At 42.9% G+C, this 20,970-nt stretch overlaps 2 protein-coding genes and 1 long non-coding RNA gene across 3 annotated transcripts; 1 reads left to right on the forward strand and 2 right to left on the reverse strand.

Moving 5' to 3' along the window:
* Nucleotides 1-317: 317 nt before the first annotated feature.
* LOC125906537 (uncharacterized) lies at nt 318-5,631 on the reverse strand. Its single transcript, XM_049605774.1, has 2 exons — nt 3,514-5,631; nt 318-448 (listed from the first exon to the last, which is right to left on the reverse strand). The coding sequence occupies exons 1-2, from the start codon at nt 4,391-4,393 to the stop codon at nt 423-425; spliced, it is 906 nt and encodes a 301-aa protein (XP_049461731.1). The 5' UTR covers nt 4,394-5,631; the 3' UTR covers nt 318-422.
* A 5,880-nt stretch (nt 5,632-11,511) lies between these two features.
* Nucleotides 11,512-16,715, forward strand: LOC120960104 (uncharacterized). The gene is made up of 3 exons (XR_005752291.2): nt 11,512-13,595; nt 13,689-13,988; nt 14,074-16,715. It is a non-coding gene; the product is annotated as an uncharacterized LOC120960104 (long non-coding RNA).
* Nucleotides 16,716-17,012: 297 nt separating this feature from the next.
* Nucleotides 17,013-20,256, reverse strand: LOC120960096 (serine/threonine-protein kinase PLK4-like). Its single transcript, XM_049608055.1, has 5 exons — nt 20,038-20,256; nt 19,742-19,837; nt 18,465-19,646; nt 17,887-18,394; nt 17,013-17,800 (listed from the first exon to the last, which is right to left on the reverse strand). The coding sequence occupies exons 1-5, from the start codon at nt 20,065-20,067 to the stop codon at nt 17,508-17,510; spliced, it is 2,109 nt and encodes a 702-aa protein (XP_049464012.1). The 5' UTR covers nt 20,068-20,256; the 3' UTR covers nt 17,013-17,507.
* Between the last annotated feature and the right edge of the window lie 714 nt (nt 20,257-20,970).

Consider the following 20,970-nt stretch of genomic DNA (forward strand, 5'->3'; position numbering starts at 1 on the left):
TCTGATGTTCCCGTTCTTTTTAACAACGATGTGTGTGGGTGAAGCCCATTCGGAGTAGTCAACTCGTTCGTAAAAGCCTGCTGCAATCTTTTTGTTGATTTCTGCTGCGTAACGCTTATTGTATTTTTGATGCAGTACAAATGTTACACGCGTTTTCTTTATTCAGTTCCTTGTATGCATGACATTTCATTCGCTCCCTTCCTGTTTCGAGCAGTGCTGCTCGTTCGAGCAGTCGCAGAGCTGCCAACATGCCATAGCTGTCAATGTTGTATATAACAGCTCTTTCCCCGGAAATAAAGCACCTACTTCCGCTCTGCTACAGATCCAATCGTTGAGGAGGTTTGATGGTTCTTGTTGATCGACGAAGTCCAGAATCCGCTGTCAAGCCTGACGAACCGGAAGTCCCCTCAAAGGTGGCACACTCAGTAGATGTCGACGACTGGATCACCTTTGAACGCACAGGGACAGTTTGTATAGTTGGATGTGCAGAGTCAGAAACGTTGGTTGTTGAAGACTGTGTGTCCGTTAACGGGGTCTGGGTCGAGGGTAAGTCAGAGGTCACAGTCAAGTCTTCAGTGTGGCTATTGGGCTCTTCTGCGCGCAATAAAATTGAATCCTCGGTAGATATGGGAAGATTATCGCCCACACTACGCAGTTGATCAATGTGCCGTTTCCAAATTCGACCGTCTCCAAGTTGTACTAAATAATGTAATTTACCCAACCGTTCTTTTATAGTGCCGAAGCTCCACTTGTTGTTATGTAGGTATTCTCGAGCAGCAACTTTTGAGCCAACTGTCAACTCTCGAATTTTATTCTGAATTTCACTCCTCTCAGGGTCATCCGATGGAATCATAAGATCCAATCTTGAACGAATCTGTCGACCAAACACCATCATTGAAGGAGAGAAACCAGTGGCAGGATGAATCATTTTGCGATAGTTTAAAAGGATATTGCATATTTCACTATGGACTTGAGAACGATCGCAATTTAAAGATTTTAATTTGGACTTCATTGTTTGTACGAACCGTTCAGCTTGTCCATTAGTGGCCGGATGGTATGGAGCAATAAGCTTATGTACTATTCCATTTAGTTTTAAAAATTTTGTAAAATCAGCTGAAGTGAATTGGGGCCCATTGTCACTAACAAACACAGATGGGATTCCAAAAGTACTGAAAAACTCCCTGCACACTCGTATTGTTGTATCAGTAGTTGTGTTGTTTACTACATAAACCGAAGGCCACTTAGAATAGGCATCGATTAAAATCAGATAGTAATATCCCATAAACGGTCCTGCGTAATCTGCGTGAACTCTTTGAAATGGTTCATTTGGAGTATTCCAACAGTGGAATGATGTTTTAGGAGGATTAGCTTTCGACACTTGGCAGGATTGACAATCCTTAACCACATTTTCGATGTCTTTATCAATGCCCTCCCACCAACAATAGCTCCTGGCTAGAGACTTAATTCTGCAAATCCCGAAATGTGTCGAGTGAAGTTCTTTTAAAACATTTTTACGTAGAGCAGGAGGTACATAAACACGAGTACCGCGGAGTAAGCAATCCTTCTGTAAACTAAATTCATTCTGATCTATGCCAAATCGGAATTTAGCATCAATGCTCTTTCCCATTCTTAAGGCTCGAAGTAATTCACGGACAGTATCGTCTGCAATTGTAGCTGAACTTAACTCATCAACAGTGAGGGGTAATGTTTCGATGGCATTGACTTCAATAAAATCAGGTTCTTCTATTTCATTCATGGGATCAGTCGTGCATGTCGGTAACCGAGACATGGCGTCGGCATTGCAGTGTTCTGATGAACGACGATGTCGCACGATGTAATCATAACCTTGAAGAAATGCTGCATAATGCTGCATACGTATAGTTGACATAGTAGGAAGTCCCTTAGTTTCCGAGAATATTTGACTGATCGGTTTGTTATCGGTTATTAAAATAAATCTACGACCATAAAGGTATTGATGAAATTTTCGAATACCAAAAATGATCGAGTACGCTTCTTTATCGATTTGCGAATACTTTTGTTGTGTTCTATTGAGAGTTTGGGACGCGTATTGAATTGGCCGTTCCGTACCATCTGGGTATTGATGACTAAGGACCGCTCCCACCCCGTAAGGCGAAGCGTCCGTTGCTAAAGTCACTGGTAGTGAAGGATCATAATGAACGAGAAATCGATCAGATTGCATTTCTTTTTTAACGGCTTTAAATGAACTTTCGCATTCCTTTGTCCATTGGAATGGAACATCTTCTTTTAATAAGTTATTAAGTGGGTATAAAGTCGTGCTAAGATTTGGAAAGAATCTTCCATAATAGTTTATCAAACCTACGTATGATCGTACTTGATCCCTGTTCTTAGGAATGGGCATATTCTGAATAGCGTCTATTTTATTACGAACTTTGTGAATGCCATCTTTATCAACCATATAGCCGCAATACTCGATTTGCTTGGCGAAAAAATCGCATTTATCCCTATTCACTCGCAAATTGTACTTGTCCAACCTTTGCAATACCGATTCCAACCTCTGTAAGTGGGTTTCACTATCTGGCCCAGTAACACGGATATCATCTATAAAAACTGTCACTCCTTCTATTCCTTGTAACACCTCCTCCATCAGACGCTGGAAAATAGCTGGGGCAGACGCAACACCATACATGAGCCTTGATGGCTGGAACAATCCTCTATGTGTACTAAGGGTGAGAAATTTTCTATCCTCTGGTCGTACTTCAAGTTGTAAGTATGCTTGGGATAGATCTATTTTAGAGAATGTCTTACCCCCAGCGACAGTCACAAAAAGTTCCTCAATTGTAGGGAGAGGGTGCTCATCCACCATTAAATTTGGGTTTAAGGTGATTTTATAGTCTCCGCATAACCGTACCTTACCACCAGCTTTTTTTACCACAACGACAGGAGTCGCCCACTCAGAATGGTCTACGCGCTCCCATACACCATCATTTACAAATTGATTAATTTCTTTATCAACTGCATCACGAAGCGCAAACGGCACCTGTCTTGCTTTAATATACACAGGTTTTGTATGTTCCCGTACTGTTAGTGAAGCTTGAATTCCTTTTACTTTTCCAATTTCCTTACTGAATACTGATGGATATTTCTGAAGTAAGGCATTTAATGCACTGTACTTGCATTCATCATCCCTATCGCAGTATGAAACAGTGTGTGTGCCAGATTTGAAAATGCGATTAAAATCTAAATTTAATGCACGTAACCAATCACGTCCCAGCAAGGGGTGTTTGTTGGACTTCGTTACATACAGTGGCAATACGAGTTTTCTTCCCTCTACCACTACTGTGACCAATAATTTTCCCAACACATTTATGTCATTGTCCGAATAGCTTACTAGTCTTAAGTCCGTTTGCAAAATTTCTATGTCTTTGAGATGTTTTTGTTTGTCCTTTATGTTTATCAATGATACCGGCGATCCAGTGTCGACCTCGAATGTTAGTACACCTTGATTGACCCTCAGATTCAACAAAAACTTACCAGCATGATTCTGGACCGTGCTCACATGAAGAACATCCTTTGGGTCGTTTTCCTCCAAATAATGTGTGTTCTCCTGACGCCTGTTGTTGTTGCGAGACAAACACACTTTTTGTAGATGTCCTCTTTTCCCACAAGCGCTGCAAACCGTTTGCTTGTGCTGGCATCTATTAGCCATGTGATTTGTATCGCCGCATCTGTAGCACTTTCGCTGTTGACCGTTGTTTGTCGATGATATTTTCTTTGTATTGGCCGTAACTTGTTGCACTTCACATCTCGGGCTGGTTCCATGCATTTCCTCGGTCCCACGCAATGACATTTCCATTCCAAACGCAATGTCCTTGGCTTTGGATAGTGTAAGATCGCGTACTTCCAGCAATCGTGACTGTATTCCACGATTCCGAATGCCAAAGACAAATTGATTTCTCAGCGCTTTGTCTAAGTACGAATCAAAATTGCAGCTTTTAGCCAGCTTCTCTAACTCCATTAAGTATTCGCTCAATGATTCGTTCTCCAATTGCTTACGGCTAGTAAACTTGAAGTTTTCTAGGATTTCTAGCGGTGCAGGGTTGAAGTGATTTCTCAGGAGTGCAACGATTTCGTCGAATGACTTCGTGTAGGGATCGGCGTTTTGCAGCTTGTTGCATAATACGTCGTACGTAGGGCCGCCCATGTAATGTAGAAGGAAGTCCTTTTTATCGCCATCTCCAATTTGGTTGATTCTAAACCAAATTTTTAGCCGTTCCATCCATCTATCGAACGATGATGACACGGGGTTGAAAGGCTCGAAAACACACATATTAGCCATTTTTGCGTTGGTACCGGAAGAAGAAGAAGCAGTAGGTGTGGAAGATCCAGCGCTCGCCACGGTTTGTGGTTGCATCGATATACAAGCAGTAGCAGTCACAGCAACAGTAAGAGTAGTAGGAGCAGCAGTAGTATCTCCGGTAGTAGCAAAAAAATGGTAGCAGCTCGTCCCGTAATCAATCCAGCTGACGCTCCGGCAGCAGTAGCAACGCCAGACGTAGTACCGCCAACAGCATCAAAATTCACCGTATTCGTAGCACCGATAGAAGTAATAACGGTAAATGCTCCTTCTCACCAACGTAGGGAACTGTTTAAGTAACTGAAAACGTATAATTCCCTTTTCTCGTCGCCAAATTATTGTATTTTTGATGCAGTACAAATGTTACACGCGTTTTCTTTATTCAGTTCCTTGTATGCATGACATTTCATTCGCTCCCTTCCTGTTTCGAGCAGTGCTGCTCGTTCGAGCAGTCGCAGAGCTGCCAACATCCCGCTGCGCAGATTCGAGCAGTTTTCTGCGTAGTTTTTTGCGTCGTTTTGTGTCAAAAAATACGCAAAAAACAGCGCTGGACTTCAGCCGAAACTACGATAGCCGGCGTATTTCTTGCAGTTTTTAGGTGCGGAACGAGCGCCATCTGCTGAAGGAATGGATGAACTATTTCAGACGGCGGAGCAAAAAAACGGCCGAAAAATTCAAAAAATATTGGCGCCCATTCCTTCCTCCTCTTCCTCTCACTCCCTTTCCCCTCCCTGCCATGCCTTACTTGCGCTTCAGCCCGTGCCTTTCGCCGTCAGCTGATTGTGTGTATGCGTTGGTATATATGTACATTGCGGTTGTGTATTGTTATTGGTGAGTGTTAGCATTTATTTATTGTGTGTGACCTTGACGATACGGGAGAAGCTGGTTCATTTTGGGATTTAAAGTGTTATCGGTGTATTGATGGTTTATTTTATTTCGTGCCGCTGCTGATGAGACCATAAGATGCCCCTGCCAATTGAGGGTGAAGAAGCCTATTTATAACAAGCGTACGAGAACTTCTAACACTAATCTAATATTTTTTTTTTAATTTGAACATGTTTGATGCTTCAACGACCTTCTAAGCATCATGTACCACTGTGTATAGTGGCAATAAAAAATATTTTTTTTCAATGTGCCGGAATTTGTCTCGAGTTTTCTGGCCACGACACACACACACAGCGCGGGGAAAGTGATCGTCCACTCTATCATGCCGCGATCCCCCTCCCCTCCCGGTGCTTTGAGTGAGGAACCAGCCTTTCTTCCGATAAGGTAGCCGTAATCGATCATGCGGGAGGGGGGGGGGGGGTGTTGATGGGGGGGGGGGGGGTGTGTGCTCGCCTGCGCGCTTTCGTGGGTGCGTGCTCGCGTGCGCGCGTACGTGCATTCGTGCATTCGTGCATGCGTGCATGCGTTCGTGCGTGCGCGTGTGTGTGTGTGTGTGTGCGTGCGGGAACTCCAAAACTGTTTGATTCTAATGCGTGCATTGTCACCGGCTGCGTCTACACACTCCATGCATTCTTAGAAAACGCACTGCACGCCGCCCGATCGATTACCGCTACCTAGGAGACAATACAACCATTTAATTGGCACCACCATCTTTGCGACCGGTTCTGCTGTTGGGGGTATTAAAAAGACAAACGATCGAAGCAAACGTGCGTCTGATATGTAGCACATTTCTTTCCAATTCAGCTAGCGGATGCAAGTGGAAACAACATTTTGAATTGAATCCATACAAAAGAGGATTCTGGATTTGTTTATTACGGTGCGCGTATGGTGCTGCACCTGTCCGTCCAGAATCTGGTGGCTTGTTGGTTTCGAGTCGGTATCATGACTCCGTGCGACCGGCACTGCCTTGGAATGGGTTCGGATCGGTAGGTTCATGTTTTGGTCGATTGCATTCCGTGCATTTGTCGCGTCACAGCGGTAACACGGCAGCAACAAAGATAATCCAATCTCTTCTCCGGGTGTGGGCTGTTACGCTATGTTATTCCTCTTCTTCTTATTATTATTATTGGCGTAATAGCCTACGCGATCATGCCGGCCTTTTCAGGACTTGAGTACCACGTAGCCGGATAGTCACCCCTTGCTACGGCGGACGGTTCATACGCGGTTAGAACCCACGACGGGCATGCTGTTAAGATGTGCGGAATGATGGCGGTGCCGCGGGCCCGCTCTTATCCAGCGGGCAACTTGCATACTGCCACACTGTCTCCTGCTCGATGCATACGCTGCAGGCAGGGGGAAGGATGCAGCTCCACAATAAAAAAAAAAAAACACCGTCATGAACACCTTCCTTTCTTTGACCGATGGATCATAACATTCCGGAAGAAAACACATTCGGCGACAGTTGTGCACGCACACGCACACTCACACCCATGCACATACGACTCAGCATATCTGTGCAATCTACAACATATAAAAGGAAAATCATAGTGTCACATAAACTTAAGCTTTATGTAATTTGCTTTAAGCTTTCCTATGCCCGGCCATGGCCACCTGTCTTGCGTGCGCTACTTGGAATTAGGGTTCTGCGCGTTGCACAGCAAACCCTCCAACGTGAACTAGCGATTCCTTAGTCATTTGTACATTGCAGCGATTGAACTCATTGCGCTTTTTTGGTTTGATTTGTGAAAATGCAACTTCATCGCCGCAATGTTTGTTAACGGTTTTTTTGAGCGCCACAACAGCTCGCGAGCATTGACCATACGCGTGAAAGAGATAGCGCTATGGAGGGAAAAAGCACGGACGACGACTGACAGCGATTGGCCGTCTGACGCACCAACACATCCAAACCTTCGACAGCGCGCTCAGGCGAGGGGTATGAGGCGGTGCCAGGGACGGGTAGCTCGAAACGCTGCTCGACAAATTTGCCGTAGGAGGGAAAAAGAAAGCATGAGAAAATGCGCGAAAGGGAATGATTTCTTCCGTCGCTTTGCACAGGGGGATGCCATAGCTGTCAATGTTGTATATAACAACGCTCTCGCAGAGAAAGTGGCACCTCTCTAGCCTTAGAAAAAAATAGGTGTGGCGCCAGGCTTTGGATGTACTTTTGCCGGAGGACCAATTAGCTTTCCAGGGGTATCGCTAAAAACTTCTCGAAAATTTTCCAAAAGATCATTGAGTTTCGATTTTTGAATGGCTGATGGTTCTGTGTCAGTGACTGATTGGACAGAAACATTAGGAGCAAACATGGAATTTATATCGATCTGATCTGAAAACTGCGCGATCCATTCTCTACCGAATAACGGCTCGGATGTTCCCGAAACAACATAAACGTTTAGTTTTCTATTTGCAGACCCCATGGCTACGTTAACTGGCAAACGTCCTAAACAGGTGATGCTGTGACCTGAATAGCTAGAAAACTGTCGTTCGGATGGAAGTAAGCGGAATTGTTTTTTAATTGTTTTTAACTTTGCTTCCGAAATAATACCGCATGGGGCTCCTGTGTCAAGCTCCATGTGTAAAGGATGTCCATCGATCGTAACTTCTACCATTTTCTTCCCGGATGGCGAAGTTGTTTGTAGGGCATTTAGCGTTTGTACGTAATCGATGGAGGCTTCTGGGCGGGTGTTTACGGGATTAATAGAATCTTCATCGTGGTTAGTTTTCCGAGATCTACACACTTTAGAAATGTGTCCCTTTTTGTTGCACGTGTTGCAACGAGCATCACGAAAACGACATTGATTTCGGAGGTGGTTTCCACCACAACCATTGCACATACCTGGATTTGTTGTACCTTGTTTTGGTTTACCTTGGGACGTTTCTCGCCGCGTTGACTTGCTGGGCTTCGACGTAGTACGAGATGCAGGTGTCTTCTTTGTCTTCGGCTGCTCGTAACCCAACTTATTCGTTGATTCGACGGACGGCATCCCTGCGTTAACCTCCTGCGCGGTGTTGTGTGTTGCTTCCAGCGTGCTGGCGATCTCACATGCATCTTTAAATGTTACTGGATTCTTTGCGATAATCTCGTCGCAAATACCACGTTCCATTAGTCCGTGTAGCAATTGTTCGATGAGCATGCGGTCCAAGAACTCTCCGTAATCACAATGAGCAGCTCCCTGCTTCAGGCGTAATGTGAATTGTGCGATGCTTTCCCCTTGCTGCTGCGTAATTTGCCGGAACTTGATGCTTTCGACAAACTTATTGCGCTGTTTGTCAAAATGCGTTTCGAGCGTTTTCCGGAGATCCTTGTACAGAATCTCTTGCGGTAGCTTCGGTGCAATCAGGAACTTTAGCGCGTTGTTTAACTCGGCTCCCATGTGGACTCTCGCGTAATCGGCGTACTTTTCGGTAGGGATACCGTTCAGCTGCAGGGCCCATTCCATTCGGTCGAAATAGTCGCAGACGGTCCCTTCGGTGGTGCGATAAGCTGGATGAGAAAATGACGGTGCCCGTGACGTCGAGGGTGTTGCATCTTGGCGTGCTTCCCCTGCCGCTGATCCGATGGCTGTTTTTAGGGCTTCCGCGATCTTGTGGGATAGCGCAGCCATAGACGATGGATCTAGTGTCGTCATTTTAAAGTAAGTTTTTCTTCTCACAGTGAATCTCTCACAAGGGTAATGTACGTTACAGACTGTGGACCGTAAATCCGGAACTTCTGACACCAAATGTTCTGTATTTACTGTTGTGAGTTCACTGGTTTATTAGGAAAATACTTCGGGTTTACACAATTCGTTTTATACGTGATAACAATGGCAATTGGAAAGAAAAGAAGAAGTCCAAAAAGCGCGGACGCAAGCGGCGTGGTCTGCTTGGATGACAGCTGTTGACGTCTGTCACTTATCCTGCGTTCACATACATAACAAGTTTCTTCCAAAAGTCCTAGTCGTTCTTTTTGTTAAGAATCTCGTTCGTTCGTTCACTTTACCGAACTGTTCGAACGGTGCGATTCTCGTTCATTTTACACATGCCTAGTGTATGTGTATAGTTATAGGTGTGTGTATATATATATATATATATATATATATATATATATATATATATATATATATATATATATATATATATATATATATATATATATATATATATATATATATATATATATATATATATATATATATATATATATATATATATATATATATATATATATATATATATATATATATATATATATATATATATATATATATATATATATATATATATATATATATATATATATATATATATATATATATATATATATATATATATATATATATACACGTATGTGTGTGTGTGTGTGTGTGTGTGTGTGTGTGTGTGTGTGTGTGTGTGTGTGTGTGTGTGTGTGTGTGTGTGTGTGTGTGTGTGTGTGTGTGTGTGTGTGTATGTGAGTTTGCGCGCGCGTGTTTGTGTGTATGTGTGTGTGCGTGCGTTTGAAAACCCCAAAACTATTTTATTCTAATGCGTACATTTTCATCCGCTGCGGCTACAAAGTCCATGCATTTTCGATCTCGCTACCTGAGAGACAACACAACCATTGGCATCGGCATCTTTGCGATCGGCTCTGCTGTTGGGGGTATTAAAAAGACACACGATCTAAGCAAACGAGCGTGCGATATGTCATTTATATCTAATTCAGCTAGCGGACCCAAGTAGAACCAACATTTTGAATTGAATCCATACAAAAGAGGATTCTGGATTTGTTTATTATGGTGCGCGTATGGTGCTGCACATGTCCGTCCAGAATCTGGTGGCTTGTTGGTTTTGAGTCGTTATCATGACGCCGATTGACCGGCATTGCCTTGGAATGGGTTCGGATCGGTAGGTTCATGTTTTGGTCAAGTGCATTCCGTGCATTTGTCGCGTCACAGCGGTAGACCCGGCAGCACCAAAGTCAAAACAACAACCTTCCCCGAGTGTGGACTGCTATGCTAAGTTCTTCTTCTTATTATTATTGTTGTAGCATATCTGCTATACAGAACTTATTATAATACACACTATCAGCTATAGACACATTGTAACACACTTCGGAAAGCCAAATCACACCATTGCAACACATTCATTAGAACACATCAGCAAATCAATCCACACCATAGCAACACACCCAGACCATACCGTTCATAGAAAAAACAATTGAGACACATTTATCGAAAACAACCGAAACGCGCAACATAAGCAATTCAAGCGTTACTGCGGCAAAGTGGACAAACAGAGACGCATAGCAACTTATTGCTAAAAGCGCAGTGTAGGCAAAGATCGACGAACGCACTCGTTCTTTGGCTAGAACAGTTGAAACTTTCCAGAACCTTTGTAAAAACACTAAAAGCGCAGCATAGGAACAAATTGACAGACACCTCACTCCAATAAAATGTATTAATTGTACCTCATATCAATAACCTTTAATTAGGACAAAAACACATACCAAAACCAATATTTCGAAACCCATTGAGTATAAATAAAACCAATTCCGACCGTGGCAAGTCAGATTCGTTCGGACTGCCAAGATAGGACGTTACGCTTCCTAATACTTCGCCTTCCAACTTATTTCAAGAGTTTAGTTATGTCCCCCTACCCAAGGTAAGGCTTCTAAACTCCAACGTTTCCAGTAAGGGAAACCTCCTAAAGGTTTCTATGATCGCCTGGACGATCAAGTGTTGAAAAGTCCGCTTCGAACAAAAGTGTTATTCCACCTCGGCTCATGTCAGTAAAAACTGACCTACCGCGACGATACTTGAGGTACAGCTGTACGCTCATCATATGGCGACCGTAGCTATCGCCTAACCCATTACATTATTATTATTGGCGTAATGGCCTACGCGGTCATGCCGGCCTTTTCAGGACTTGAGTACCACGTAACCGGATAGTCAGTTCTTGCTACGGCGAACGGTTCATACGCGGTTAGAACCCACGACGGGCATGCAGATGTGCGGAATGATGGCGTTGCCGCGCGACCGCTCCTGTCCAGCGGGTAACTTGCATACTGCCACACTGTCTCCTGCTCGATGCATACGCTGCAGTCAGGATGCACCTCCACGATAAAAAAAAACACCGCCATGAACCAGCGGTGGACCTAACGGTAGGTGGACTAGGCGGCCGCCGAAAATCTCTAGTCTGTAGTATGCCGTATGTCTACAAGTGGACAGAGTATTAGCGACAAGGGCCCCCAGAAAGATGGTCGTTGGGGCCCCGTGGCTGGAGAACCATCTGCACTCTCCCACCCCCCCCCCCCCACCCCACCCCTCATGCCGGCAACAATTTTAGGGCCTGTGACCGATGACCGTAGGGGTTCCATGGCCACCCCCCCTCCATCCGCCAGCAATTTAAGTATAATGTTCAATCTATCTCCCAACAGCTGTGTGCCAGTACCCCCTCCTCCCGGTCATCAGTTACCATTTACAGGGGCCTCAATTCGTCTTTCCGCCTTTCATGAACACCTTGCTTTCTTTGACCGATGGATCATAACATTCCGGAAGAGCATACATTCGGCGACAGTTTTGCATACACACGCACACTCACAACCATGCGCAGGATGCTTAGCATATCTATGTTATCCACAACAGGCGAAAGCAAAATCTTAGTGCTATGCTTACTGCTTAACACGTTCAGCACGATGGCAGGCCCCAGGGACTGCCAGTGAACTTTCCAGTATACCGGTTTCACAATCAGCTTGCGTTCTAGATGCCGGCGGAACGGTAAGCTCATGAAAATCAGCGCCGGACTGAACGTGTTAATGCGAATTAGGGTTCTGCGCGTTGCACAGCAAACCCTCCTGCGTAAACTAGCGATTCCTTAGTCATTTTTATATTGCAGTGTTTGAACTCATTGCAATTTTTTGGTTTGATTTGTGAAAATGCAACTTCATCGCCGCAATGTTTGTTAACGGCATTTTTAGGCGCCACAACAGCTCGCGAGCATTGTCCACACGCGTGAAAGAGATAGCGCTATGGAGGGAAAAAGCACGGACGACGGCTGACAGCGATTGGCCGTCTGACGCACCAACACATTCAAACCTTCGACAGCGCGCTCAGGCGAGGGGTACGAGGCGGAGCCAGGGACGGGTAGCTCGACGAGCTGCTTGACAAATTTGCCGTTGGAGGGAAAAAGATGGCATGATAAAATTCTCCGAACGGCATGATTTCTTCCGTCGCTTTGCGCAGCGGGTCTCAGAACTCCATGATTTCTTCCGTCGCTTTGCGCAGCGGGAACTAACAGTAGATTTATTTAAAGTTAACTTTACCGTGTTAGCCTTTATTCAGAGGCTGCTTTGTGTTGTTGTCGTTTTGTTTATCTTCAAATGTCAAACACACTTAAAAAATCGCAATGCGAATCGGAAGAGCGTTGACACGGCGTACGATTCGCACGTCCGATAAAATCGCATCCGATGAAGCGTTGCCACGGGCCTTAAGGGCCATCCCAAGTGCCACAAATCCACTAAACGACCACTAAACGGCTTCTAAACGCCTCAAGCACTCTACCTAAACGGAATATAGAAAGACCTCGTTTAGCAGACGGCAAACGACTCATGTATTCTAAAAATAGCTAAAAAAAAGCTGGTGGCGCCATCTGTTTGTGGGATACCCAACCAGTTGAGCTTCCTCGCTTGGAGGAGAGCTTTCTCGTTTCCTCTGTACTGTTGTATGGTTTCGCATTGAAGTTATGCATCGCTAGAACTAGAACGGCGATGCGATTGTTTAAATACTAAACTCCAACCGAAACCATCAGCACTGAAGCAACCCGGCAACCAATGCGAGGGTTGGTGAGGTACCTCTCGCTCTAATTTCTCTAATCTAGTCTAGTTGCCGCGCTTCCTCCTATAGCGATTCTGTCGAGCTGAGCTTTCACGTCCCTCACCACCGAACCCACGACGGGCATGCAGATGTGCGGAATGATGGCGTTGCCGCGCGACCGCTTATGTCCAGCGGGTAACTTGCATACTGCCACACTGTCTCCTGCTCGATGCATACGCTGCAGGCAGGGGGAAGGATGCACCTCCACGATAAAAAAAAACACCGTCATGAACCAGCGGTGGACCTAACGGTAGGCGGACTAGGCGGTCGCCGAAAATCTCTAGTCTGTAGTATGCCATATGTCTACAAGTGGACAGAGTATTAGCGACAAGGGCCCCCAGAAAGATGGTCGTTGGGGCCCCGTGGCTGGAGAACCATCTGCACTCTAAACTCGCGCACGCGTTATCCAGCGATTACGGTGATAAAGAAACATTATTTTAATAGAATATGGCCTCTTTTAACTTGCAGATATAATGCAGGAATGATATGGGCCTGCGGCAGGTGTTTGCGACTGTGCGCTGTGTATGATTGTGTATGATACGGTAAGTTGTAAGTGGGCCACGAAAGAAGAAGAAGATTGTTTGGTGAAGCTAGGGATTAGGATGCTAATCACGGTGTTTATTCCTTTTTTGCAGCCAATTTTCCTCTATCCTGGAACGTGGGCTTACGAGGAACCATTCAAGAAGATCCTCCGGAAGCTGTACGGCGACGAGTCGGGCTCTACCAGCACAACACGCTAGAGGCCCAGCCGGCACCGGGTGCCCAGATTGCGCCGTGAGACAATGTCGAGCGCGCTCGTTAACAACGTTCGGGGCAGGAATGCAACCCTTCTGATCATTATCCTCTGCCTCACAATAGCTGCAGCAGCAACAGGACCGAACCGACCGCACTACTGATTGCGGTCAAATTTCCTGGCAGGAGAAAAAATCCCACAAGTGAGTTCCTTTTAGATGCACTATCGCTACATCTAGATCTGTTGTTTTATCTTCTCTCTAAAACAAATGTTTTATATTCCCTCAGGTGTATCGATTTCATCGACGGCCGCTCGCTGGCAGCACCAACATGCCACCGAATAACCCCGGAAAGGCGACAAACACTCATCTCCAGCGGCAAATTGGTAACATTAACCCACTTTCGCACATCTATACGACGTCACGTTAATAGTGTTATTTTGATGATGTTAACGAGTTAAGATTAGACTTAAGTACGCTTTAAGGCATACATCGATATGCTTAATTTTAAGTTAAGTGTTTTGACAAGCCCGTGTGGGTCAAGGGGCGGAATAAGCGCTAAGCAAACTAAGCGGCCGCGTAGGGCCCCGTGGTCTTGAGGGGGCCCAAAAAAGGAACTCACCCCCCACTCGCAAGTTAAATTGCTACTAAATCCTGCTCTAGTTTAGAATATTTCCCTGCTAGACGCTTAAACCAATCTTACATTTATGTGACTGATTAGGGCCTCCACTCGTATTTGTGGGTTTTGCACAACATTTAAGATAAATAAATTTAGTTTATATTATCATAAAACACTACGCATTTTTAAAGGGGGAATAAAGATGATGACATATATTTAGTTTGTTAGAAGGTTTGTATGCACGTTCACTAGTTTATTTTATCTGGATTCTTTGCGGACTGCTTTTCGATTGCGCATGTCGCTTTGCCTCGTCTTGTGTTTTACAAACCCTAACAGCAGGGATGCGGCTAGTCTATCATTGGATTAACCTGGTGGATCGGGTAGCTTGTAGCGCACCATACTCGCCTGTCCACGATGGGTAGGCCATGTCATACCCCTGGTACTGAAAGATCCAGCCCATAGTCGTTCGCAAGGACAGACAAAACGGTGTGTCACAGAATGTGTAACAGATGGTAGAAAATGGGTACCTGCGGGTGAGAGAGTCTGTTTCTAATGTTTTATTATCAGTTGGTGACACGTTCAAATGGATGTGCACAGATCACTGCCCGATCCTGAGGGCTCACCGTTGAAAGAGGCACTGTCAGCGTGTGATGTCCTCAGAGAGGATCTTGATACGGAACCGAGAGTGGCTGTTCTCTCCCCCTCCCCCTCCCGCGTGTGTTTTTGGATGTGGCTTTCTTTTTCTTCTTCCTTATGTATGTGGCTTTATAATCATGTGTTAAAGAAATAAACCAAAGAGCTGTTGAACGACGTTTATGTGTTGTTTTGTCGCACATTTTGTATTAATGTGGATACATAAAGGATGATAATATCATGCCCGTCATTGGTTCAAGCCTCATATAGACCGTCCCCTCGTAGTAAGGACTGGCCAGCCGGGTGTGTGGTACTAAAAAGACGCTAAAGCTTGCATTGGCTGGCATGACCAGGTATACGACAAATAGAAGAAGAAGAGAAGGGAAAATGGAAAGAAGCAGTTAATAGAAGCTTCGCCAGCCTCGGGGCCCCAACTTCCATCCTTCCGGGGGCTAGTCGCTAGTACTCTGTCCATACGGCATACTATAAACTAGCGATCTACGAGGCCCCTGAATCGGCGGGGCCCCTGGCGACCGCCTAGTCCGCCTATCGTTAGATCCGCCACTGGTATGAGGAATCAATTAAAATAGTCAAATCGTATTGAATTGTGGGTCAATTTTTGGGAAAATCACAAACACATGAAATCATTATCTCATACGGCCGATAAAACCAGCTTACATCGGGTTGAGATCACGTGATACAAAATCAAATTTTCGGTACGGAACTATTCCTTCACTTTCGCTCGTTTGAAATTGGCTTCATAACCGTTGATCGACATGGCGATCAAATGGCCACATCAGAAACGGCACGGAACGGAAACCACCAGCATAGCACAAATATTGCTTCAACACCAGAATTGACCGGCTTTCGCATCGTCAAGGTCACAGGTAAAACCAAATACACTACATATATATGTACCAATCGCCAATTCAAGATACAACTACAACCCTACAATATACCAGTACCAGCTGATGAGCTATCGCACACAAGCGAACGGCGCGCGGAAATAAGAGGAAGGGGCCTGAAGGAAGAGAGGACAGGGGAAGGCATCGGGAGAGAGAGTGTGTGTGGTCAAAATTTTTGGCCATTTAAATTTAGTCCACCAACACCGTTGCATTTTGGAGCTTTTTTCTTGCCAGAAAGAGATAGCCATACACTTGACATACAGCTGTCTCGCTCATATGACACTTTCAAGGCTCGCAAGCTCTTTAATGCGAGGGCTCTGGAGCAGTGAACTTGTATGGCGTGCGAGCCCTCGCGCGCCCTCGCAAATCGCTGTCACTTGCACTGCGGGTTGTTTGCCGGGAAGTGAGATTTGAGTAATGGTCGTTGGTGTTGATACCCACGTATCTGACCACACGACCATTCATATAAATTTTTGCTCAGAAAGTTAGAAGGCTGTATAGGGCATGATAAGATGAAAGTTGTCGAAACACATTGCAAGAAAAAGGAAAGCAATATAATGATGAGTTGTAATACGTCATCTATTGATCAAACCAATGAAGCTGTGGAGCTTTCATTTTTATCTATGGATACTCAATTTTGCAGTCGTTTAAGCTTAATCTGTGGCGCTTGGGATTACACGTTTGTAATACCATCTATTGAGCAAACTAATGAAGCTATGGAGTTTTCGTTTTTCTTCTATAGATATTCGATTTAATTGTCGTTTAAGCTTAATCTGTGGCCTTTGGGGTTTCTATTATTTTTATTTTTTCCCACCTCTTGGCAAAACCAAGGAATTGAATTTGTAGGGCATGCAATCTTGTAGTTAATGTAGTTTATCAATACATATCATATATGTTATATATAAAATATGATTTCAAGATGTTTTATTTTCTGCTTATTAAAAATGTTAATCGAAATTAATTTCCATTTTAAGAGTTTTTAAACTACGATAGCTTTTGTCCGCGAACCACAGTGTAATGATTTACCAAAATAAGACTTTTTGGTACTTATAATGTAACAATTAGCATGAATAATCAGTACAGTTAAATTTTTTATTCAACTATCTAAAACAAACGGTCGCATTGATGATAGAAGTACAATAAAAATGTTGCTTGGGAATATTATACAGGGTTACTATAGAACTCAAGACTGCGGGACACTTTTATGAATCTGCGGGAATCAATCGCAAGACTGCGGAACGATACTTGAAAACGTTGACGATACCGGGATCTGCGAATTTGTATCGCAAGACTGCGGCACATTATCGATTAGTTTCATGACAGTGTCCTTCTGTCTTGAGTTCTATCGGAAAACCTTGTAACTCGGGGAAAGACTGTATTTTATTATGGTTCTGTGATTTTTTTTTTGTTTCATCGTAGGACTGTCAAAGTGTTAATCAAAAAGAAATTAATTAGGGATGAACTCTCTCATGTAATCTTTTGGTTAAATCTCTAATCAGCACCTTTGTATGATACATAGTTTTTACATTGTAATTGTACCTGCAATAGTAATAAACTTCTTTTAAATCAAGTTCGTACACTTAGTGGAGAAAACCGGTAATTAAACACGTCTTTCCTTAAAGCAATGCTGCCACAGAAGTTCCCTTGACGTCTTCCAATTATGACCGGAAACGTTTTACCGGAATATGATACAGTGGACAGCATTTTTTCGATCCTATGGCAATGTTCTCGGGTTTCTTGAAAATGATGTAGATATGTAATGTTTATAGCTGATATGGATTCCAATCCTCGATAAACCTTGCCACTTCCATCAATCATTTTTATCTCATTATTCGTCGAACTAAGTATAATTTTTGTATCTGTATGAAAAGAGAACATCATATTCCAGTTAATATTTAACAACAGAACAGATTATAGCCAAGCAATAATCATTATGGATACATACCATCATAGAAAACAACTTCATAATCCTGTAAAGTCTCCATGAGCTGACATTTAGCTTTGTCACTATATAATGTAATTTTTGGGGTTTTTGCTTTAACCATTTGAACGAATTTAGCTGCATACATATATTTTTTAAAATGTTTCTCAGGAATATCTTCATAATTATACATGACCTCAGCACTTCTGGATGGTAAGTCTGGCGGTTCATTCTTTATTGGAACACCACGATTGCCATTCGGGTGATACAATATGAATTTTAAACCATCTCCTGATATACGACACACGTCCACAACACGGTCCTCACGTTGCCGTCCTCTTGGTTTAAGAAACTCTAGGACGACATCACCACCTTCGGCAACTATGGTGAGAATTACATGTTTTGTGCGATGTCTTGTAGGTAGCAATCGCAGTGTGTCAAATCGCATAGTATGACGATGGTTATTTGGAACAAATCCCGAAGCTTTATGCATATTATTGTTTTTATTCTCCGATGTTACATGCCCGTGGTTCTAAAGTGGTGAAAGTGAAACGATAAATTTCGATCAATACGAAAATGATACTATATTATTTCATACTTACTATTTGCTCATGAATCGATCGATCTGATACAGGAGTAACATACCTTCGGGATATATATTGTTGAGGATTACATACTTCTGTTTCTTTTTTCATTCCCAAAAAATCTGTAGACGGTTTCAATTCATATAGGTTTTTTGTTTTGTCATTTTCGATTAGTTTGTCCTCAATAATGTTGTACTTATGAACCAGTTCCACACTATTAAACTTTTCAAGCAGTGATATTTGCGAATTAGGTTGAAATCGATAAGAACTCATATTTTCTATTTCGTACTGATGCATTTGCTTCCAGTATGGATGAACTAATGTGAATTTTTCACCATTTAGATCTTGCTTTTGATGGTCGCTGCGCCTGTCGTTAGCTTGTGTCATTCCTCTGTTACCATTAAATAAATCTGATTTGCTTACACTGCTGCCGGCGATAGTGCCCATGCCACTGTCCATACCGGAGTTAAACTTATTATTTGTAGCGTTCATGCTGTTTATGGCTGTTTTATGGCCTAGATCATACCGGGAAAGGAAGGGATGACTGAGGACTTCTTCCAATTTGATTCGCTCAGCGGGATTTTTCCTGAGTAACCGTTCAATCAGATCACTCACGTCAGACGATAGATGAACTGGTAAAACATAGTTAGATAATACCACTCTCGCCAATGTCGATTTCACTCCATTTGTGTCAAAAGGTGGCTTGCCAACTAATAGAGTATATAACATACATCCTAAACCCCATACGTCAGCTGGTAAACCGTGCGATGCACGTGAGGCTACTTCTGGTGAAATGTAGTTCGGCGTACCACAAAGGGTGAGATGCTTTTCATCTGACCGATGTAGTTGTGTTGCAAGCCCAAAATCAGCTATTTTGATATTCATTTCTTTTGTTAATAATAAGTTTGATAACGAGATATCCCGGTGTAATATTCTATGCGAATGTAAATAAAATAGTCCGTCCACTACCTTACGTAAGATCATTGCAGCTTCAAATTCGCTAAATGGCTGAATACGCTGTTTTAGGTACTGCTGCAGTTCTCCATTTTCGGCCAACTCGAGTACCAAATAAACGAAGTTAAAGTCTTCAAAAAATGTATACATTTCTAAAATGGATGGGTGTTTAAGCTTTGAGTGTATCGCTACTTCTTGACGAACACGGTTGGCCATTCCAGAAGCGTGCATTGCATGTTTATCGATCTAAGATGAAAAGGAAATAATTGAAATGATATCAACAAAATGCAAGGCAACAACATATGTTACAACAACACAAATACTATATAGGACAAACATACCATTTTTATCGCAACAGAATTGCCCGAAATTAAACATCTTGCTTTGTACACACATCCAAAACCACCTTTGCCGAGAATTTCACCTACTTCGTATTCCTAAAACAAAACAAGAATAAATCATAGCAAAAACAATATAATTAACGAGGAAACGAACAAGTCGGTAAACAGTTGTCATAAACGGACCAAAAGTGGAAAAAATAAACAAACAAAGAATTTAGAAAAAAAACCAACGGTTGATGTTGTTAGCAATCTAACATCAAATTCACAACTTAAAAATCCAATAGTCCTGAACAAACCTCGATTTTTTCACCAAATTTTTCCATCATTTTTGCAGTCCTTTCAAGAGCGATTAATTGATGCTAGGAAAATACACTTCAATCCGTAATTAATATCAACTAAAACGAATTACGCACTAATAAAGTTAAAACGCGCTAAGTTAAACCTCAAAGTTTCTCTAAAAACACGCAAACAAAAGAACGCGCCTCTGCAATGAAATATGCTTGGCTCCAAGGTGGATTAATAACATAAGGTAGTGGAATCTCAAGGTGGATTAAAAATATCAGGTGGTGGAATCTAGAGCATTTTGACAATTCGTCACATGACAACAGAATTAATAGCTCAGAGTTTATTTTTTATCATTCACTTGTTGAATAAAGTGTTGAAAAATTGTACGTACATCAAAAGAAATTATTACAAATGCTTAAATTCCAAATTTAGCGGATGTCAACAAAACGCACACTGCTGTTGTGTCATCTCATACCGTTCAAATAGACATACAGCGAAAACGACGCGATAAAAAGTAGCTAAATTTTGCAAACAGAGCTACTCGTCTCGCGCTTTATTTAAGCGACATTAATGCTTCATCCGAAATAATCGAATTATCATGTTTTTTTTACGAGCCAGATTAATGCCAAAAGCAAAAAAAATGTTTTGAACACATTCTAATCCATAATTTATTTTTTTACAGATACATATATCAAACCGGTCCGTTTGACAGATAAATATATGCGCAATCTGAGAGCGTTTCTACATACACCGAGAATGCAGCTGACAAAATAACTGACAGCATGCTTTGACAGCGACATACACCGAGAATGCAGCTGAGAGATGGCTGTGAGAGAATTGACAACCGGTTTCTCACGCTGGTGTATGTAGAAGCTCTGAAAAGCGCCGAGATGAGACTTTTAAAATGATGTTCATAAAATTCATTTTAATCGCTAAAATGAAAT

Source organism: Anopheles coluzzii, chromosome 2 (genome assembly GCF_943734685.1).
Source record: "Anopheles coluzzii chromosome 2, AcolN3, whole genome shotgun sequence".
Taxonomy (NCBI): domain Eukaryota; kingdom Metazoa; phylum Arthropoda; class Insecta; order Diptera; family Culicidae; genus Anopheles; species Anopheles coluzzii.

Coding starts and splice junctions, on each gene's coding strand:
- LOC125906537 (XM_049605774.1), bottom strand. CDS start 4,393: ATGCAACCACAAACCGTGGCGAGCGCTGGATCTTCCACACCTACTGCT. Junction 449..3,513: donor CACGGTCCAGAATCATGCTG/GTAAGTTTTTGT, acceptor GTGCGTTCAAAG/GTGATCCAGTCGTCGACATC.
- LOC120960096 (XM_049608055.1), bottom strand. CDS start 20,067: ATGATGGAAAAATTTGGTGAAAAAATCGAG. Junction 19,838..20,037: donor AATTTGGTGAAAAAATCGAG/GTTTGTTCAGGA, acceptor GTTTTGTTTTAG/GAATACGAAGTAGGTGAAAT. Junction 17,801..17,886: donor TGAAGTTGTTTTCTATGATG/GTATGTATCCAT, acceptor CTTTTCATACAG/ATACAAAAATTATACTTAGT.